The 19,914-nt window shown below is 37.0% G+C and overlaps 1 protein-coding gene across 1 annotated transcript in view; it reads right to left on the bottom strand.

The window, feature by feature from the left end:
* The window catches only part of LOC109111231 (collagen alpha-1(V) chain-like), a 32,069-nt gene extending 12,578 nt beyond the window's left edge, over positions 1–19,491 (bottom strand). The window contains exons 1-10 of the mRNA XM_042777167.1: positions 19,404–19,491; positions 12,258–12,371; positions 11,265–11,479; positions 10,849–11,010; positions 9,357–9,479; positions 7,614–7,730; positions 4,479–5,246; positions 3,084–3,212; positions 1,351–1,572; positions 141–194 (exon numbers count right to left, since the gene is read on the bottom strand). Of these exons, the coding sequence (XP_042633101.1) occupies positions 141–194; positions 1,351–1,572; positions 3,084–3,212; positions 4,479–5,246; positions 7,614–7,730; positions 9,357–9,479; positions 10,849–11,010; positions 11,265–11,479; positions 12,258–12,371; positions 19,404–19,491 (1,992 nt within the window). The remainder of the gene's footprint in view (positions 1–140; positions 195–1,350; positions 1,573–3,083; positions 3,213–4,478; positions 5,247–7,613; positions 7,731–9,356; positions 9,480–10,848; positions 11,011–11,264; positions 11,480–12,257; positions 12,372–19,403) is intronic.
* Between the last annotated feature and the right edge of the window lie 423 nt (positions 19,492–19,914).

Consider the following 19,914-nt stretch of genomic DNA (forward strand, 5'->3'; position numbering starts at 1 on the left):
TCACAATGGTATTTTGTAGCACCCTCTGGTGGCCTGGATGAATTACATGTCTAAACACATGCAGTAGTTGCCTTTACTATTTCCAATTCCAAATGTTAACCTTTGTCATAATGGTTTGATTAAGGAAGTGTGATGCTTACAGGTTCAAGGACAGCAGGCTCTCCCTTCTCTCCCTTCTGAGCTCGCATGGAGGCCTGAGGAAAACAGATATGTAACCCAAAACAGAGCCCAGTCAATATACAAACAGAAGAAACCATCAGTCCAAGATGTTCAGGTACTAGCTGAGCATTGTACACCCACCTACATTATATATTATAACTCTTTTTGTGGTTTTGGATGTGACTCACAATCCACTGAATCTCTATATTTAAATGGACTGATACATTCTTTTTTAAGGAAGTTAAACAGATACATAGCTGACCAAGCAGGCTTCAAATGTCACTTATCTGCTGTTGTGAGGGCATCCATTTAAATGTTGAACACTGTAAAGAGTGAAGTAGCCACTATACACTTTAATTTTTGTCTATGCAGGTCTACAGCATGTTAAAACAAACTGAATGTCAAGCGTCAAGTGGTGGTGTCCTTCCAAAAAGATACTGCTGTTCTATGCTGATCAAGATTAGGACTGCTCTCAGATCAGCATAAGAGCAGCTGAGTCAACCAATACTGATGGTGCTGCTGAACTAAGCACTCTATGCAGACTTGCAGAGGAATCTTGTGCAGGAGTAGTGTTCAGGTCTTGTGATAAACAAGGTTTGCTGACAGGGGAAGCGTTTCCTGTTGATGGCATCGCTTGCTAAACCATTACGTGAAGCAAACTTGATTTAGTCTTAAGTAAACACTGAATGCAAATTGACAAGTTGACTCTGAAGTTCTCTTCCAAAACCTAGTAAGCAGCCTTGCTGTCAACTGCCTACCAGTGCTGTTACTGTCAACTAAAACTAAAAACGTTTTCCTTAACTGATACTGGACATGACATACAGAAAAAAAAAATATATATATATCATGGCCACAAATTAAGAATTCCCTCCCATGACTAATCAGTTTGTTCCATTGTTTCAGTTAAATCGGGGTCTCTTTACTTTGAACCCACATTTTAATTTAGTTAAATCATGGCCATGAGGGACTACATTATTAGAATTAATTCTTAATTTTCTGTCTAGGTAATTAACTAGGTTTTGGAACAGAGCTCAAGTCTTGGACCAGCATTTAGACCAACAGCAGCGCTTAGCTAGTCTTAACAACTACCTGCTTGATGCCTCTGCAAGATTTAAAGCCATTGCAAATTCAATTTAAGCTTTTATTAAAGCTTATCAAAAGGAATTTGCTGGAAAGCACAAGGTAACTTACACCTCCCTCATCTGTCACAGCAGACAGAGCAGGGCCAAAGGTGTCTTCCGTCTTGCTTTCGATGATGGGCTCATTGTAGTCCCTGTAGGAATAATCATACTCCTTCATTCCGAGGTCGCTGGTAATGTACTCCTCAGTGAAGGGCTCTTCTGGGGTTTGAGACACCCCTTCACCACCTGACTTGGTCGCATCTATGTCCTCGACGCCGATAGTCTCGTCCACCTGAGCCGTACCATTGGGAGCAGAGGTAGGGGTGGAGTGGATGGGTTGAAGGATGGAAGATTATATGGTGTGATGGGGCAGAAATGGATAGAAGATAGGAGAATAGAGAGGAAATAAGAGGGCAAAGAGACAGAATCATCAGAATAATAGAGCTTACCTGTTGTAAAACAGATATGAGAGAGAAGCAAACATCCACACACAGGCACGGGTTTACACACACACACACACACACACACACACACACACACACACACACACACACACACACACACACACACACACACACACACACTCACACACACAGACAGAAATAGTACACAGACTGATCTCACCAAAATAGTCTTCTTCGTGTCTTATTTACCACTTTATTGTTCAGTCTAAAGGCTTGTTCACACCAAGAATAATAACCATAAAGATAACTATAACGATAACTGTATTAGAGTTCACACCAATAGACAATATCGTTCTGTTTATTATAATTACACTCTACTGCCTAAAATGCTCAAGCTCTTTAAAGTCAAATTGATTCTGAATGACTGGAAATATTTTGATTATTCATTACCTAGTAAAAAATTTTATTAAAGTGATTCCTATGATATCATTCCTCTGTGTTGTTGTTGTCAACTCGATTATTAAAAATGAATAATTACAGTTATCGTTTCAGATGTGAACGGGCCTTAAGAAAGCACTTGTCCGTTTCTTCTCCATCATAAAGACATTGACTAAGCAAAATGTGTGACCATAATTATGACCGTTGTGCCTCAAGATAAAATTGAATTCTGGTGTATTTTCCAATATTGTTAATGAATCAGTAAATTAATTTCAAAATGAGACACAAACAATCACTCAGATCTATGGCAACACACTTACTTTGAGGCAAAACCTAAAGCACTACTTCCTACTAGTCTCTTACCATTGTATTGTTGACTCTTTCATTTAAAGTTTCTGTCCATGTCCATTTCCAAACTATTACTGAACATCTTGTTTATTCATAAATACAAACCAGACCAATACAAAAAGTCCCACTCTAGACAAAAAAAGTGTTTTAGTTAGGTCTATCCATAACTTATCCACTTACTTAGTTGCTCAGTTTTTAAGCTGATCAGTTTCTCAGATCTTACATATTGGCAGTGTCTGCATCCCAAAAAATAACTCAAAAGAAACTGTCCGGCAATGAATGCATGGTATTGTACCATTTTTTTCTGTGATCTCTGTTTCTCAAGATTTCCGTTCTTATATCAAGATGACATCGTCATGTAAAGTTTTGATATAAGAACAAGGAGAAAATCTTGAGACAATTTTAGAATCACAAAAGAATATCTGATAAAATGGATGCTGTGCATTCATTTTGCAGTTAAGTACAGCACTTATCATGGCACAGGTGGCTGCAGAATGGTTAATTGTTAAAGTAAATTATACACAGGCTGGTCTCACCTCCAGTGTAATGGTTTAGAGTAACTGAGAGACTGTTTTCGCTCCATGTCTCTCAGATATCTATGGGTGTGGGTTACCTGGTTAATGGTTTCTTCATATCCAGTCAGATCACTCTCTGGCTGTGGGCTCGCTTCTTCTTCTACTGTGTAATAATAATCGGTGTCTGTGGGGGTGTATTCAGCCTCTGAGTAAGCAGGATCTACGTCCTGATTGGAGGAGGCCGAGAGGTGGGAGGGGTTGGGGGAGGAGGTAAGCAGATTTGAAGGGGAGAGATTGATTAGTATGAAACAAGCTCAAGTCTGATGAACTTGTAGAAAGAAAAGATCAATGTGTTTTTGCCAACAGACACAAAAACTCAATTGATCTTATGTCATAGTAAAATCAGAACAGGAAACATTTGCAACTGGAATCAAAAATCTTGTAATAAGCCTTTACATTAGGAAAAACTTATTTTAATAGCCAAGATTTGCTATCCCAGATTTTCCTTTCAACTTGATCTGGGTTACTTAGCCACATTGCCATGTCAAGGATAAAATATAGTCCAGTTGGATCAAAATGACGTTGCTAACGTTGGTGTCAATAGTCTCAGACCATTGGAACACAACTGATAACAAACTTTCGGACATTTGTCCACAATTTCAGATCTTCAACAAAGACAGAAAGGATCGATAATCATGGAGTGCAGCTTCACGGAGTTGCAAACATAAACAGGATACTTTCTGTGAAACTGCTTCATTCGCATACTACTGACAGGACAGCATTTAACAAACAACACATAAAAGAGAAACAGGCAGAAATCATAAAGTGAGACGAAGAACGAGACTCGTTGTGTCATGTGTAACATTGAGCTCTACCAATGACTCTGACTTCTTATGTTTCTTAACTGATCACATGCTCAAATTGGCATTACCTGCTGATCTACTTCCTAAAAACGAACCAGTTAGAGAGTGTAGATTTGGAGTGAAAGGAAATAAAATGGAAGACTGTACAAATAGCCATGCGGCGATGACACAGTCTGTACCGCTTATCATATCCTAAATGATTGCATAGATCATTTGGTATATGAAAGAGTGGAGGAGATCCAGTGGGTCTGTGTGTCTCCAACCTCACAGCTGGTCAACATCATGATACCTTTATGGTTTTACACATTTTTTAACAATTGAATTTTTTTTATTTATTATTATTATTATTTTTTTTTTTATAATCATTATTTGTTCTTCTGCGCCTCTCTGATTCTGTTTTGAATGACGTTAATACTGAAAATTTTTGTAAAACCTGAAAGGTTATATATAGGACCTTATTCACAAAGCACGTCAGAGAATGTGTTGCATCTGTGATTTTTCAACATTTTCAGTGAAGATCCCAGATCAGCACTTCCTTTGAGATACTTCATGAACGCGGTCCTGAAGTACCAGGATGGTGAGGTTGGAAATACAGCTCTGGACAGCCAACGCGGGCTCTTGATTTTGTACCTGTTGATAACCACTGGTGGGTTTCTTCTTTGGTATTTCTGGAGAAGACATGGTCGTGCCACTCACAGCAGCCTTGTCGAAGGGTGGGAAATTTTTGGACATTGATTTGATGTTATTGACATCCAGGACCTTAGGCTTTGAAGGGAGAGGCAAAGGCGCAGGGGTAGGTTTGAAAGCAACAGGTTTTTGAGTTTTAGTGACTTTGGTCTGAACTTTTTCTACCACAGGTTTGGTTGCTTTAGGCTTTGCAGGTGATGCATTGGCTTTTGTTTTGTCTTTGGCAGGTTGTGGTTTGGTCTCTGTTGTCTTCGCAGTTGTCTCTGATTTCTTTGCTATTGCTGCCTTTTCAGTCTTTGCTGTTTTCGCACCATTGCCAATAGCTTTAGCTTCTCCGTTGGCTTTTTTCTCCACAGCTGCCTTCCCATTGCCATTGTTATTGGCTTTGCCATTGCTGCCAGCCTTAGCCTTACCAATAGCTTTAGCATCACCATTATTGTCTTTCCCATTCCCATTTACTTTAGCTTGACCGTTATTTTTTCCATTGTCGTTTGCCTTCTTTTTGTTGTCATTCTTTGGGGCTGGTATTGCTTTTGGTTTAGGTGCTAATTTAGAAGCTAAAGTAGGTTTTATCTTTGAGATAAAGAGTTGCGCAGCAGAGGGTTTGTCCTTTGGCTTTGAAGTTGGCTTGGCTTTAGCTGGTTTAGCTGGAGCAGCTTTGGCTGGAGCAGTTTTTGACTTATCAGCTTTGCCGTTGTTCGCCTTTCCCTCCTATTTGATTAATATTGTTTTTATTTAAAAGCATAAGTGACAGGTCAGCGTTGATGAAAAGAGAGTGAATGAGAGAGAGACAGAGAGTGGAAGACATCAGGGATGGGTGGGATGGACAGAAAAATAGAGAGAGACAAACACAATGAATTTAAGATCGCTGTTGCTTGAATGACTGACTGAGATTTTACTGGCATTACTGGATACAGTATGAAGCTAAGTCAGATTTAGTTGTTCATACTCATTTAATAAGTTTAGACTTCGTGAACTTCAATCGTACCTACAGAAAGATAAACAGTTTGATACTGTTTTCTCCAATAATGCCAATCTCCACATTAAAAAAGCAGCATGTTGTGCGCATGGGGACGTAACGCTGTGAGGCACTGGGGAAAAGTTTGCTCAAATAGCATCTGTTGATAAAACTGATGCATGGCTGGTACACTGTGCTGCCCAACAGCACAGAAAGGAAAGGAAGGGAGATAGTCAAGATACACCATTCATAATCCCCTTAAAATGACATTGCTAGCATGCATCAAATCATTAAAGGAACTGTTTAAGCAAATAACATAAAAAGTGTAATACTGATTCAAATGTCATTCGTTACACTAATCAATATGAAAGGAATGAATGGCGTAGACTACCCAGATTCAGATGAAAGCAAAAGCACAAACTGCAGAGAATAAAACAGGCATATTAATTGAAGAACTAATCCTCAAGCTGACACATACTGAGCTAAATTAAACTAGTAAAAGTTAGCTATACTCACAGTTAAACACAAAATAGCTTTTTAAACAGCTCAGTGAGCACACAAGATAAAGACATGACTGTAAGAAAAACAGCCCTAACAATAAGTGAGAGTACAATGTGAAAGTAAACCTATAAAGTGAAGAGATGGATATGAATAAACACATAGACACAGACGCTTGTTGTACATGATAAAAGAACAGAGTGACACAAGACACAAGAGAACACACAAGTTTTGTTACTCACACAACAGGTGAAATGTAAAAACATGCAAATACACATAAGAATAAAAAATTTAAAAAATCAGATTTAAGAAGAATAATGCCATGCAATTGTGAAGAATGAAAAGTGGATTCCTTAAAAAAAAAAAAAAACTGTTTACCTGAGCTATCATGTCAGTATCAAATCAATAAGTTGCAATGACCTTACTTATATGCACATGAAAATTCTGAATAATGTTGGAATTGCCTCATATATTGAAATCTATTGCTTAAATTACTAAGAAGAATTATTGAATTGCAGTAGTTAACAAGAATATTGACTTTCTCTGTAAAATAAGTCATATGAAAAAATGTCATTAAAAAAAGTAAGGAAAATCAGAATTAAACAAGCTAATCAATACATAAGTTTAAATATTAATAAAAAATACTTAAAAATCTAAATATAAACAAACTTTTCATAAATATAAATTAGATATAGAATAAAATATGATTTATCCTATATAATATACATACTTGGATCTATACACAGTACTTTCTCTGTTTAGTAAATCATTTTTTGTCTTTTCTTTTTGAGCTGTTGGTTTAACACAGTGGGGCCATGATCTATGAGTGATAAAGTGTGTGTGTGTGTGTGTGTGTGTGTGTGTGTGTGTTGTGCCTCCAGTGCCCCTTAAAATTCCACATACACACAATCATGTACAGACCAACACAATCTGACACTATACAGATACAATTATATGACAAAGGACAACATGTAGATGACACAAGCAACATCAATATAGTGTGACAGGTGATGGGCGACGTGAAACGAGAGGTGGGACAGCACACATGACGATGTGAGACAGGAGTGAACAGGAAAGAGAGTAACTGTATTCATTTGAAAGAGACGGGTGAGTTTAACATTACACTCTCTGCCTCCTTCCTCCTTCCCAAAAAAACTTTTTTTTAAAAAAAATACATACAAATAAATAAACATACAAAATAAAAACCAACACACATCTTAACAACAGAAATATTTGTATACTGACTTTTCTTACTTCTTTCATTTATTTGCATACCATTTTTTGATTTCTCTATTCAGATGTCTATTTTCTCTTGTATGTATTAGCAATAACCAAAGCCTACAGCCTCAGTTTACAATATTTTATCTTGTTTTCCAGTAAACATCTTTAAAACAAATACATTTAATTGAGAAGTACTGCATACAACTGCAAAACTTATTTTCAGATTTCAGAAATTTAGTTTGATCTGCTTTGATAGCGGGATGTGTAGAAAAAAGACAAAAATACTGATGGAAAAACTATTAAATGCATCTAAAACTCAAGTTACTCTAAATCCAGTTACTCTCCGTCTCTTTCTCCACCTCTCTTTTCTGATTCACTCCACTTTCGCTCTCCCTCTTTACCTCTTTGGTGGGGTCCACGGCTGGGACGGAGGGAGGGATGGATTGGGAGGGAGGGACACTCGTAGTTCCTTCATAATAATAGGGGTATTCATAATCATCCCGCTCTTCATCAAAGTACTGAGAGACACGGGGGAAGAGAGAGGAGCAGTGAAGCCAGAGGAGTGCAGGGAAGGACAGAGAGGCATCTGGGTGACAGAAAGGGAATGTAGCAAATGACAAGAGTGAAAAAATAAGACTTTGGAAAGAGAAAACGAATGAGAGAATAATAGGGAAAGAGGACAGAAAAGTGAAGGATGAGTAAAGTGAGATGTAGGAGCTAGAAATAAGGGCAGGACGAAAGCATTATGGTTTTATCATTTGTTCATCAGACTCATGGGTTTGAGTAACCCTCAAAACTGTAAAACACATTGAGAACTTCAATGAACATGAAAACAAATGCATTCATCTGAAAAGCTGGCATAAGAGTTTATTGTAAGCAGAAATAAAACTATCATATGCCGTTTCAGCACTTAGAGTCAAATGGATGTTATAAAACAGTTTGACCCTAAACTCAGATTGAATGATGTGTGCTTGAAGCCATTAAAAAAGGTAAAAGCCATTATGGCAATTTGCTCAGCCTTTTTCTAAAAAATTGTTCATTCTGATTAAATAAGTGTATTCAATTATAACTATTTATTCAACATTGGAGTAATATATCATATTTCTGTCTCAGGATTATAACAGTTAACTAAAACTAAAACTGAAGCTAAAATTAAAACCAAACACAAAAAGATTAATTCAAAAGAATAATTAATTAGATAATATTAGAATCAATGAGATAATAGTATCTCATTGATACTAAAATAATAAAAACAAAAAAAAAAAGACACTTCTGTCTTTATTAAAGAAATACATTATATTAGATTACAGTGTTTTTTAATGTTAAAAATGTTTTTGTCACTCCATGTCATGTTATCATGTTGTGCCTAAGAACTTGTGATAAAACTCCTCCAGGTTGCTACTATGTTTCCAATTTGATCTACACTTTGAACGGAGAATCCTTGTGCGCTTTGTAAGAAATAAATCTCAAGAAAGCCAAAATATAAAGCAACATGCACTGATGAGAAACTGAGACTGCATTAGGACAGAGCACCTTTGATGACGTGGAAGAGCTGTGGATGTATGAGAATGTGTTGCAGGGCTGTGATGTGTGTATCTGACTCAAATGAGGGGCTCTATATAGTGCAGGTAAAATATAATACTAATGTGCTTAGAAACATTCAAATTTCTAGATTTTTTGTGGATGATTTTCCATGAAATCATTCCATGGCATTCTGATGTGAGATGCATTTGTGACAGAGCACCTTTGATGACGTGGAAGAGCTGTGGATGTATGAGAATGTGTTGCAGGGCTGTGATGTGTGTATCTGACTCAAATGAGGGGCTCTAGATAGTGCAGGTAAAATATAATACTAATGTGCTTAGAAAAGCATTCAATTTCTAGATTTTTTGTGGATGATTTTCCATGAAATCATTCCATGGCATTCTGATGTGAGATGCATTTGTGAGTAACATATACAATATCTGGCTTGGCCCATATTTATCCAAGCATTTAGTGCAAGTCCAATCCAAATCAAATACAGATGCAGCTTTTGAATGGTTCTGAACCAAGCCAGATTTTATGGCAAATATTTGGCTGAGTCACTGTTTTTGCATAACATCAGGACACTTTGCCCAATTGTAAAACTGTACTGTGGTACTCACGAAGCTGTTTGGGTCCTGTGACTGGACTTTGGGCAGAGGGGAGTCACAGTCGGGGCTGTAGTGCTCACAGAAGTCAAAAGCGGCCTGAGGATTGGATGTGATCAGCAGTTGCTGGATCTCACCCTGGAGAGAAGCAAAGAAAAAGAAGGGATGTCAGTTTAACAACCAGATGTGAAGAAAGTATCAAGTTTGTTACCAGGGGTCAAAGTCAGGTAATCTGGGATACTAATGCATTTTATTTTTGTATTTTTATTTTAAATTTTAAATTCAATAATAGCAATAAGGGACGTGCAGCAGAACTGTCTCACATGTGATTTTCTGATTAAACCATATAAGAGAAATTTTAAGTCAAAACAAAATGCATTTGCAACCCTGTAATGTGATATATTTTAGAGTAATATTCAACAAGAAAACACAAGACAGGACTTAATTTTATCCATCAGCCATTGACTGGATTGTAACAGGCATTAAACAAGAGTACACCTTAAAAATGATTTCATAAATTTGTTTTTTTAAATATTTTATTCAACTTAACATGTTACATATTCACTGTCTCAACTAGTTTGTAAGTTGACTTAACCAGAGTATTTGGCCCCTAAGCGTAAAAACATGTTGAACGATATCACATTCTCAGTAACATTTGTGCAAGATTTCATGAAGACGGATGAAACAATTGTCAGCCATCTAGGTGAGCTTCTCTGCAAAGTTTGAAAATATTCTCCATCATCAAATTTGGTAAATAAATATTTGTACTTATTGGTTTACTTAAAAGTCCAGAAATATGTATTAACAAAGTAAATAAGGTCAGTTTTGATTCCATGTTGACAGTTCTTGTTACTACAGTTGCCTGTAACATCACCATAATTTGTAGTTCATTTCATGAAAAAAATAAATAAATAAATAAATAAAACTCAGACTCTAAACATGTTACAAAGAGACCCTTCTTAAAGGGATAGTTCGCCTAAAAATGAGAATTTACTCGCCCTCAAGTTGTTCCAAACCTGTATGAATTTCTTTCTTCTGCTGAAAACAAAAGATATTTTGAAGAATGTGGGTAACCAGAAAGTTGCTGGTCCCCATTAACTTCATAGTATTTTTTTTCCATACTATGAAAGTCAGTGGGACCAGCAACTGTTTGGTTACCCACAAGGAAATCTGTGGAAGACCATCTGTGATCATTTACTCATGATTTCCTTTCTTTTGTTGAACATAAAAGAAGATATTTTGAAGAATCCGGGTAACCAGAAAGTTGATGGTCCCCAATGACTTGTCCATAGTACTTTTTTCCATACTATGTCATTGGGGATCATAAACTGTTTGGTTACCCAGATTCTTCAAAATATCTTCATAAGTCCTACAGAAGAAAGACATTCATCAGTCAATGATGACAGAATTTTCTTTTTTGGGTGAACTGTCCCTTTAATTGTCATCTATCAATCACAAAGTGTCTATCACAGAATTCTAGTTATCTCTTGCACAATGTGTACCAGACCTGGAAGACCTCCTCATCCAGGAGACGAGCTCCAAAGACAGTGATGCCCTTGGTGTCCAAGACTGGGTTGTTGCTACGTGGCAGAGTTTTTGTAATTCGATTCTTGCAGTCAAGGATCAGAGTAATGTTCTTCTTCTGCACAGAATAGCAATGCGGTGCCACCTATAGGACGAGAGAAGATATTGAACGTTTAATTGGGCAGATAGTCACAAAGACTTCCTGTATATAGTTTATGTGTTTGCCAAGAGCCATTAATATAGACTGTAAGGAACCTTTAAGCCCCTGCATACAAAGGTTCACTCAACATTTACACATTACATTACTTGAAAACTAACATCAACGTGGTTGAATAGCACAAATGATTATAATATATTTGAAACTGGATGGGCTGATGGGGCTCAGCAGGCATTAGTTACTGACTTGCCGTCAGCCAGGTTGACCCCTTTAAACAGTGGGTAGTCCTCTGGGGCGGGTTTTCGATTCTGGTCCTCATACAGGAAGATGGGTGAGCGTCCCAACTCTAGACCGAGCTGCTGTACCCCCTGCTCATTGTAGATGGACAGCAGGAAGGCCTGAAGACCAGCCTTGGCCTTTACCAGAGTCATGATGGAGAAATTCTCAGGGAAACGTCCTACAGGGATGGAATAAAATAAAAAAAAATCAGGTTATTTCAAGCACAGAGACATTTGCTGTCTGGGATAAACCTATGATTCATGACTCAACTTGCATAAATTGCACACAATTCATTGACTCTAACGTTCAGATTTAGTTTTAACTATGCAACCATCTCATTAGGTACTGAAAAGCTCTCATCCTCCTTTTGAGGAGTAATTGCATGTTAGGGACCAAAATGATTGTCACCCAGACCTAGTAATCTTTCTAAGCATATTAAAACAACATCCCAACAACATCCCCCCCCCAAAAAAAAAAATAAAAAAATACTATATATACTATACTATAATTTGCAATCAAAATACCCAGCTAAAAAATAATTTCAAAAATAATTTCATGCTTAATATAATATATAAATATAATACACTTTCCCAGTACCCAAAATGTTATAGGGAAAGTGCAAAATGTCCTAATTGTATATACAAACATCTAAAAAAGTATGCAACCATCAGTTTTTACAAGTCTCAGCACTTTCCCTTTCAAGCCTTTCAATTATGAACCTATCCTTTACACAAATCATACCCTTATCTATTTTGAATTTCTTCATATTCCAGACACATACTGACATACCATAAGCAGCTTTCAGATACATTTCATTGTAATTGGTGTTGTTTTTTTTTTTATAGATAAAACATGTTAAAACAATTGTGTGTCTATGAATGCAATATAATGTCTTCGGATCTGATTTATAAAAAGATTAATGTTTATTAAAACGATTTGATCTTAAAGGAGCTTACCTGAGAATAGTTGTTTGGTGGGGGCAGAGATCTGGGCTTTTTTAGTGATGCGGTAGGCATGATCAGGAGTGCCGGACCGGCGGGAGGTGCAGAAACCCGAAACTTTCTGCACACCTTCAGGGAGGGAAGGCAACTGCAGCACCCGCAAAAACATCTACATGGGATCTGTAGAAGTAAAAGAGTTTGGCCATTGTTAGAATTAAAATGTGCATTAAGATACTTTAACATTATCGTTTTGGTTTATAATTATGCATTCATATTAATAGTTTCTGTTAATTTCGATCCAAAGAGAACCAACAGCATACTTTTTATTTTATTTTCAGACAAGATAAATGCACTTGTTTCTGTGAACACCATTTTACACAGTTCACAATGTGAGTTTAAACAGATGTTGAATCATTCAACAGACCCCACACAGGCAGGTTTTAAAATGTTATGCCTGTTTCCATCTTCCTATTGCTCTTGGCAGCTCTGTTGCTCTTTATGGGATTCATATGAATCCTGATGCCATCTGCTCAAACCACACTACTGTATGTGTACTACATTATTAACTGTCTAAAACTATGTTAAACTCTCTAACAAGTCTTAATGTATTTGAAATATGTATTTGAGGTTAAACATATTTGGCTCCGTCTCCATATACTCTTTTTAGTGCTTGACAAATCTTTTATTTCCTTTCATTTTAGTGCTGGCACTGTCCTCTGAGGCTCTGCCAGTATTTTTTGTCCCTATTACCACATTGACCAAAATATGGTCTGTGTATTACCCACAATGGGTAGTTAAGTCATTTTGTATTTAGCAACTATTATAGACCACAAATAAGGAATTGTACTTATGTAAACTAATTAAAATGTGAGTACACAGCTAGCCAAACAAAAAAATATAAAAACAGATGTTTATAAGATGGCAATAGACTGTAGAGGAGCAGTGTACAATATTCAACACAATACTGTAAGGAAACAGGTTGAAAGAGGTTCAAGAGTGCAGGAATCCTAAGTAGGGCTTCTAGCTAAAATGCAATGCTTCCTTGATTCTCAAAAAGGTGAACCTATTCAAATACTGGGAGACAGAGATGAACAAGAAAGAGAAAGTCTCTGGGCACCGTATCGGTTTCCAGAAGAGACAATGTGCACAATGTATGGCACTGTTGGAGACCTCAACCACAACGCTATATATGTCCGCTGGGCACTTCTTGGCTAAAACTGATAAAATAAGGAGGGAGAAGCCCTAAAAGCATTTCCCAAATAGAGCAAAATTAGGATAGGAATAAGGGCAAGCACAAATAAAATAAGACATTGCAGGCAAAACAGAATAAAAACAGAGAATGAAAACTCTATGTATACCATGTAATTAGGTCAAAAAATATAATTTTGATCATATATTTTTGAAATATTGATTTAAAATTGACATTTATATATTATAGTAAATATAACAGAATAAGCAATTATCTAACATTCCTCCAAATAAAATAAAAAAGCACTCTCTATCAATAAAGCTGTCAGTGGACACCAGGTGAAATGATCAGACAAATCATCTCAAAATAGCTAGCTAAATATCAGCTGATTAATCAACCTAAATCAGTCTTATCACTACTGTTAAGTCATGTATTTATTACAGAAGACCGTATCGCTTCTGTTGTATCTACCAAACACCCAACACTGAATAGAGATCAGCAAAACGTTTTTGTACGTGGTAAACATGTCCTTGAATGCCTGCATCCAAAGGTCACTGGATGCTCTCACAATGGAGTTCACAAACAGACACTGTGTGCTCAAACAGTCTGCAAACAGCAACAGACATCGGCTCTCAAAGAACAAGACCTAGAAGCAACATTCCCAACAGTGAGTCATCAGCAGTCAAGGTGACCCCAACATTTCTAAACAAACTTGTACCTCCATCTCTGTCATGACCATGTAATGTAGAAGATCCGAGAGTTGGTTACTCCATCTTCTCTTTCTTTGACCGTTGGTGTTTTACTGTTGTCTTGTGAGCTTCAAATAGCTGTGCTAAATACCAAAGGACATACCACCTGACATATTGACCTTTACTGTCTCACAAAGATGCCCTTGTTTTGAGCAAGACGGACAGATTGGAGGATGATGAAGAAGATGGAGAAGAGATTCTATATTTATGAACAAATGAGGAGACATCTGCAAATGTATCAAACAACTGTGACAACAAACCACAAACAGATTCAACTTCAAAAGATGCAAAAAACATGAAGATAAATCCATCAAGCCATCTGGATCTGTCTCCCTTGTCTCGTTCTCTCTACCCGCCAACCGCAGTAGTTAGGCGTGCATGTACAGGCCTGTCTAGAGGTTATAATTTAGATCATGGCTCTCTATATTTATGATTTATTTATAATACACAGACAGCTATACCATCATACCAACTCCTGGCACAATATGGGTTTACAGAAACATATCAAATGAGTATTTAAGTTCCCGGATTGCCCAAGTGTCTTAGTGTGGTTGATGTTTCTTGATCTTGATGAAAAGTTTAAAAAATTACAGTTAGCCTAATACTTTCCAGAAAGTGAATTAAAGTTCTTCTTAACAAATGTAGAACTTTTATGACAAACGACGATTCGTGAACAAACGGTAATATGCCTCTAAACAATAGGCCTGTTCATTTGTGCTGTCTAAATAATGTGTCCATTTAGGTCTCATCCAGAAAGCTATTCAATTTAACTTTGAAAAAAAATACATGCAGCCATATTTTCAAATGATTATTTGCTGTCATTTCATGCCATGCCTAAGAGATGAAAGGCCTCTTAAAAGTCAGCTAAAAACTGCATTAGAACCATAAAAACCCAATATTGCCTTAAACAAAGCTCGTAAAATTAATAGCCTATACATACTAAGTACACCACACTGACTCATACTGAACCACCTAGACCCAGAACTCACTGGCACAGAATACATATATATTAGAACATATAGTTTTAGTATAGTATATTGTACAATATACTATTCTAAAACTATATGTACTAATATATATATATATATATATATATATATATATATATATATAATATATATATTCTTTGGTCCAGCGTGTTCTGGGTCTAGGTGGTTCATATGAGTCAGTGTGGTGTGCATTTGCTCGCCACCTGCCAGGATGGATAAACTGGCCACACGAACAAAAAAACGGCCACTATATTAAACATCATGTAAACTAAAAAAGTTGAGTTGCGTTGTTTATAGAGACTCCCCACAGCTACTGTATACACCCATCACTGTAAACCAAAGTATTCACTACTACTCATAGAAAAATGAATATACTTTACTAAGAATTACTCAAACTAAATGCCTATTAATATCAATCCAACATAATATGGTTAGCAAAACATTCCTGAACCAAAAAATTTGGTTACTGACAAATAGCTTTGGTCACCTTTATATCTGTATGCAACCATACATTAAGAGCTACAATCATAAGGCATGCACAACAGTTTAAATTCCCTGGGACATGTTAAAATAAATACAATAAACTAAATAAAGCCAGACTAAGGAAGAGGGTGCTTATTATGTGCTCCGTGAATCTTCTCAGATGTGGTGCTCTCTGAGCTGAAAAGCTTGAGCATGAGTTGGGCCCTCTTGTGGTGAGATGTCTGCATTCCTCCCCAAAAAACTATTTTAAACTAACCTGGAAACACAGAAATTTGGTGAGATATAAAACCTGCTGCAACACTCCTCTGGTAAAAACATTTTCATTGCATCTTTCCATTTTTAAGATTTTTTTCCTGAATAACCAGCTGCATAATGCACTGAAACATGTCTGGAAGAGAGATCCAGTGATCTATTTAAGATATTAATGGCTCAAACATTACACTCTTAAAGGTTCTGCATTGACATCAATGTTTCTGTGAAGAAACCTTAACACCAATGGAAATGTTCCATTCCACAAAAGCTTCTTTAAAGTGGAAAAAAGTTTTTTTCAGATTATTTAAATGTTCTTTAAGAAAAAATGGTTCTTTTATGAAACGGATAGTTCTTGTCCTTGATTCTGATTGGTTGAGCTGTGTTCGAAGCTGTTGTAAATGACACTACAAACATACACCTTTGTTTATATCTGTGTGTTGCCCGGCAACCACTTTGTTGGAACCACAACTGTTTCTGAGGAACTATGTTGTTTGGTGGAAGAATATTGTTTTTATTAATATCATTACACTTTATTTGCTCTGTTTTATTTTATGAAACCTTACTACCTATATGGAATAACCATTTTAGTATAAGCCATCTATGCCTCCATTGGGGGGAAGAAAAACCCCCGTGTTGTGCTTACAGTTGAATTTATAACAGCTAAGGGGGTTCCCTTCAACTAACCTTACATGCCCCTTAGTGTTATAAATTCACTGTAAACCACGGGTTCTTGGGGCTTATTGCTCTAATAAGAACTTTTTACTGAAAGGTTCTTTGAGAATCTAAAATGATTTCTCTTTTTATTGGCATGGTGAGAAAACCTCCTTCTTTAAGAGTGCATACCAAATTTCTATGATCGTTTTAGATTCAAAAACAACCCATTCCAAAAAAGATTGTGTGGACTGAAACTTGAAGACATGATGACTGACTATCTCTTAGGACATACCGCAAAACTGTGTTTCTTCAACCAGAGGACACTGTATTATTGTCTAACAGAGCCATCTGTGGAAGGTGAGGCGTCTGGAGCTGTTGCGGTTAGACTCTGAAACGGGTCCTACAGTGGAGTTGAATCACTCGGGTAGTTGTTGGTTTGTCAGTTTTGGAGACGAAGGGATAAATAAAGAGAATGGTTTGCATTAGGATATAACGAGGCAGCAACAACTCAACTACAGGGACTAATGAACTTGAGGTATCATCCATGCTCCACTAACAACAGTTTGAATACCAATGTATGAAAACACAAATGTTGCAGTAAGTACGTTAATGCACAATTGCCCACTGTCACATGCATAAAATTCAAGAATTATATTAAGGGGTGTCTGAGGAGCACCATTAAAACTCTTCGGCTCTCATATTCCCATTGTTACCTTCAGGGACAAGAGTAAGTTTAGTGATGGGGAAGATTAGCAATGTAAAGTAACAACACAGTGACATTCATGAAAACTGTTCAGGAATATGAATGGACACAAAAGGTCGGATTGACAGTCTTTTCTCAACTTGAATCAGATTCTGGGCATTTTCTTCAAAACACAGTAGGCTCCATTCAGTGCTCATTCGCCTGCATGTGGGTTGAAGGTGTTTGGGTTAACAGAAGTGAGACAGGGACTGTTCTTTGAGAGCGCTTCCTTTGAAATGATGGGTTGAGAAAAGAAAGGAAGAGAAACATTCCATATTAAATAAATAATCCCCCACATAAAAATCACTTGCCACTCTTACAAAGTCTGTCGAGCTGTCCTGAATCTTCAACCAATATTGAAAACAAAACACGATTATAGACTGCTTGGAAGGAGGTAAACATAGCAAGACATAAATGAACTTGAACATGAAAAACGAGGAGAATCATAAATAATGGCTTGATTGTCATTATCGTTTTTTGGAAGCTCACCACCTGAAACAACATCATTACCTGTTGAATGAAGTTTTTTTGAAACCGAGCTCTGTGTAATTAGTTCAACAGTGCAACATTCACTGGCCAAATTTCATCCAGGTCTTGTCAACAGGCCGTGTGCGGTTACAACAAAATAGTAATGAGCTCACACCGGAGATGAGAAATAACTCATTTCACTGCATCTCTCAGCGCCACAGGGCAGAATAATAACCTACTCATGCGAGGCACAAAATATTCAGACTTCCTCAAACACACAAGGGAGGGTTATTAGGTTTTTTTCTCTGAAGAAAGGGGAGAGAAAAAGACGTGATCAAAATCAGAAATCTGGAATTACATCCATGCCTGAGGGACGCTAGGCGCACGCTATCATCTAAAAGATTGCTTTGTTATTCATTTTTTTCATTCAACCAGAAGTTTAGCACATTAAATATGAAGTAAATCTGTCCAAATCTGGTTGTGAGGAACGGTACTCTAATCTGATTATGTGTGTTTCTACTGATGTGTGATAAGAAAGTGGGGTCTTTGGAAAAGCAGCAGACTCTCGAGCGCCACAAACCGACTAGTGGTGAACGCTAGAAGCCGCAGCTGACGATTTATACAGAAAATAATATTATCATTGAAAAAATGAACGTGCAGATATTAGTATGTCTAGTCGGGTGGGGTAAATGAAATAAACCACTAATTATATACGCTGCTTTTTATATTAAATATGGATTCGTTTAATAAATAAAACAAAAAACTACTGCAAAAGTTCATAAAGTTCGTAAAGAAGAAATGCACTCGGCGGTGATTAGAAGTGCAACGGCGCGAGGGTTTTGTAAGGACACTCTGAAAAGTGAGTTATTTAGGCTATAATTAACAAATAAAAAATTAAAATTAAATATTGATTTTTTAAGAAAACGCGAAGAAGACATCTATAGCGAACCCGGCATTCCCAGAGAAAACATGGCAATAATAAAATAATAAAACAATTAATGAATAATAAATATGTAAATTATATATATATATATATATATATATATATATATATTTTTTTTTCTTTTTTTTTTTAAGTTATTATTTTTAGTTTTTTTTTTGTTTTGATTTGAATTTTGTCATACGCATTTATTGTGCTGTGCCGCGCGAAATGAAGTTCGTACCAGGATGTGAAACCCTGTCAGTGAAGCACCGTCCCTAATTCCTATGCCACCGTGTGGGATGCCACATAATGTGTGCCAACGCGGCCTGGAGCTCAAAACTCATGGGCCTTTATTTACTTTGTGCATATTTCAGTTCTTGAAAAAAAATTCTGCAAGATAAAAGAGAAATAGTCAACTGGAGGGATGTTTGAACCAAAGTTTCTCCTGCTAATGTGAGCTCACCAAAAGTACAGCTAGATCCAGAAGGATGTATCATAATTAAAAGTAGAAATCATTTAACTCAAATCGCTTTTTTAGCAAGAAGATTCAGCATCCTCTTGGAAACACAAACACACAATCTCGTGGATTACATGGCGTGCGTAAAAAGCGCACCAAAACCCAATGTTGCATTGATTCCTCAATGCATAAATCATGTTACAGTTTCTTCTGTCAAATGCCACAAACACCCAAACAGAAAAAGCAAAATGCTCACCTGCTTGTGCCAGAGAAAGGCCACAGGAGAAGGAGCACGAACGAGGTTTCTCCATGCACCACGGCCTCCGCTTCTTCCGAATATCCATAGTTCCCGTGTTTTTTGACCGGTTTGGTTGGACTACAAGGAGGGACAGTTTCAAATTAGCTTTTTCGTTCTTTCCACCATAAACTTCGACTTGGCCTGTAACAAACGTGGTGCGCCTTATTAAGAGACGTCTTGAAACGCACACCCACCTTGTTCTTCAATAAATTATCTGTGTCTGCACTATGTACAAAACTTAAATAGAAAGAAGGGAACGGGTCAATAAACTATGTAGTTTTTTTACAGCTCGAAACCCCTAATGGCTAGAGCCCATTGAGTCTGAGTGACCAGCAAAAAGCGGAGACAGAGGAGCAGAGAGAGGCTTCAAATCACTCCTCTCTCTCAATCTCTCTCTTTCTTTCTTTCTCTCTCCCTCTTTTTTACTTTCTACCACGAACTGCGAGGGATGCGCGCGCGCCTGTTGTGT

The sequence above is a fragment of the Cyprinus carpio genome, chromosome A19, assembly GCF_018340385.1.
Source record: "Cyprinus carpio isolate SPL01 chromosome A19, ASM1834038v1, whole genome shotgun sequence".
Taxonomy (NCBI): Eukaryota; Metazoa; Chordata; class Actinopteri; order Cypriniformes; family Cyprinidae; genus Cyprinus; species Cyprinus carpio.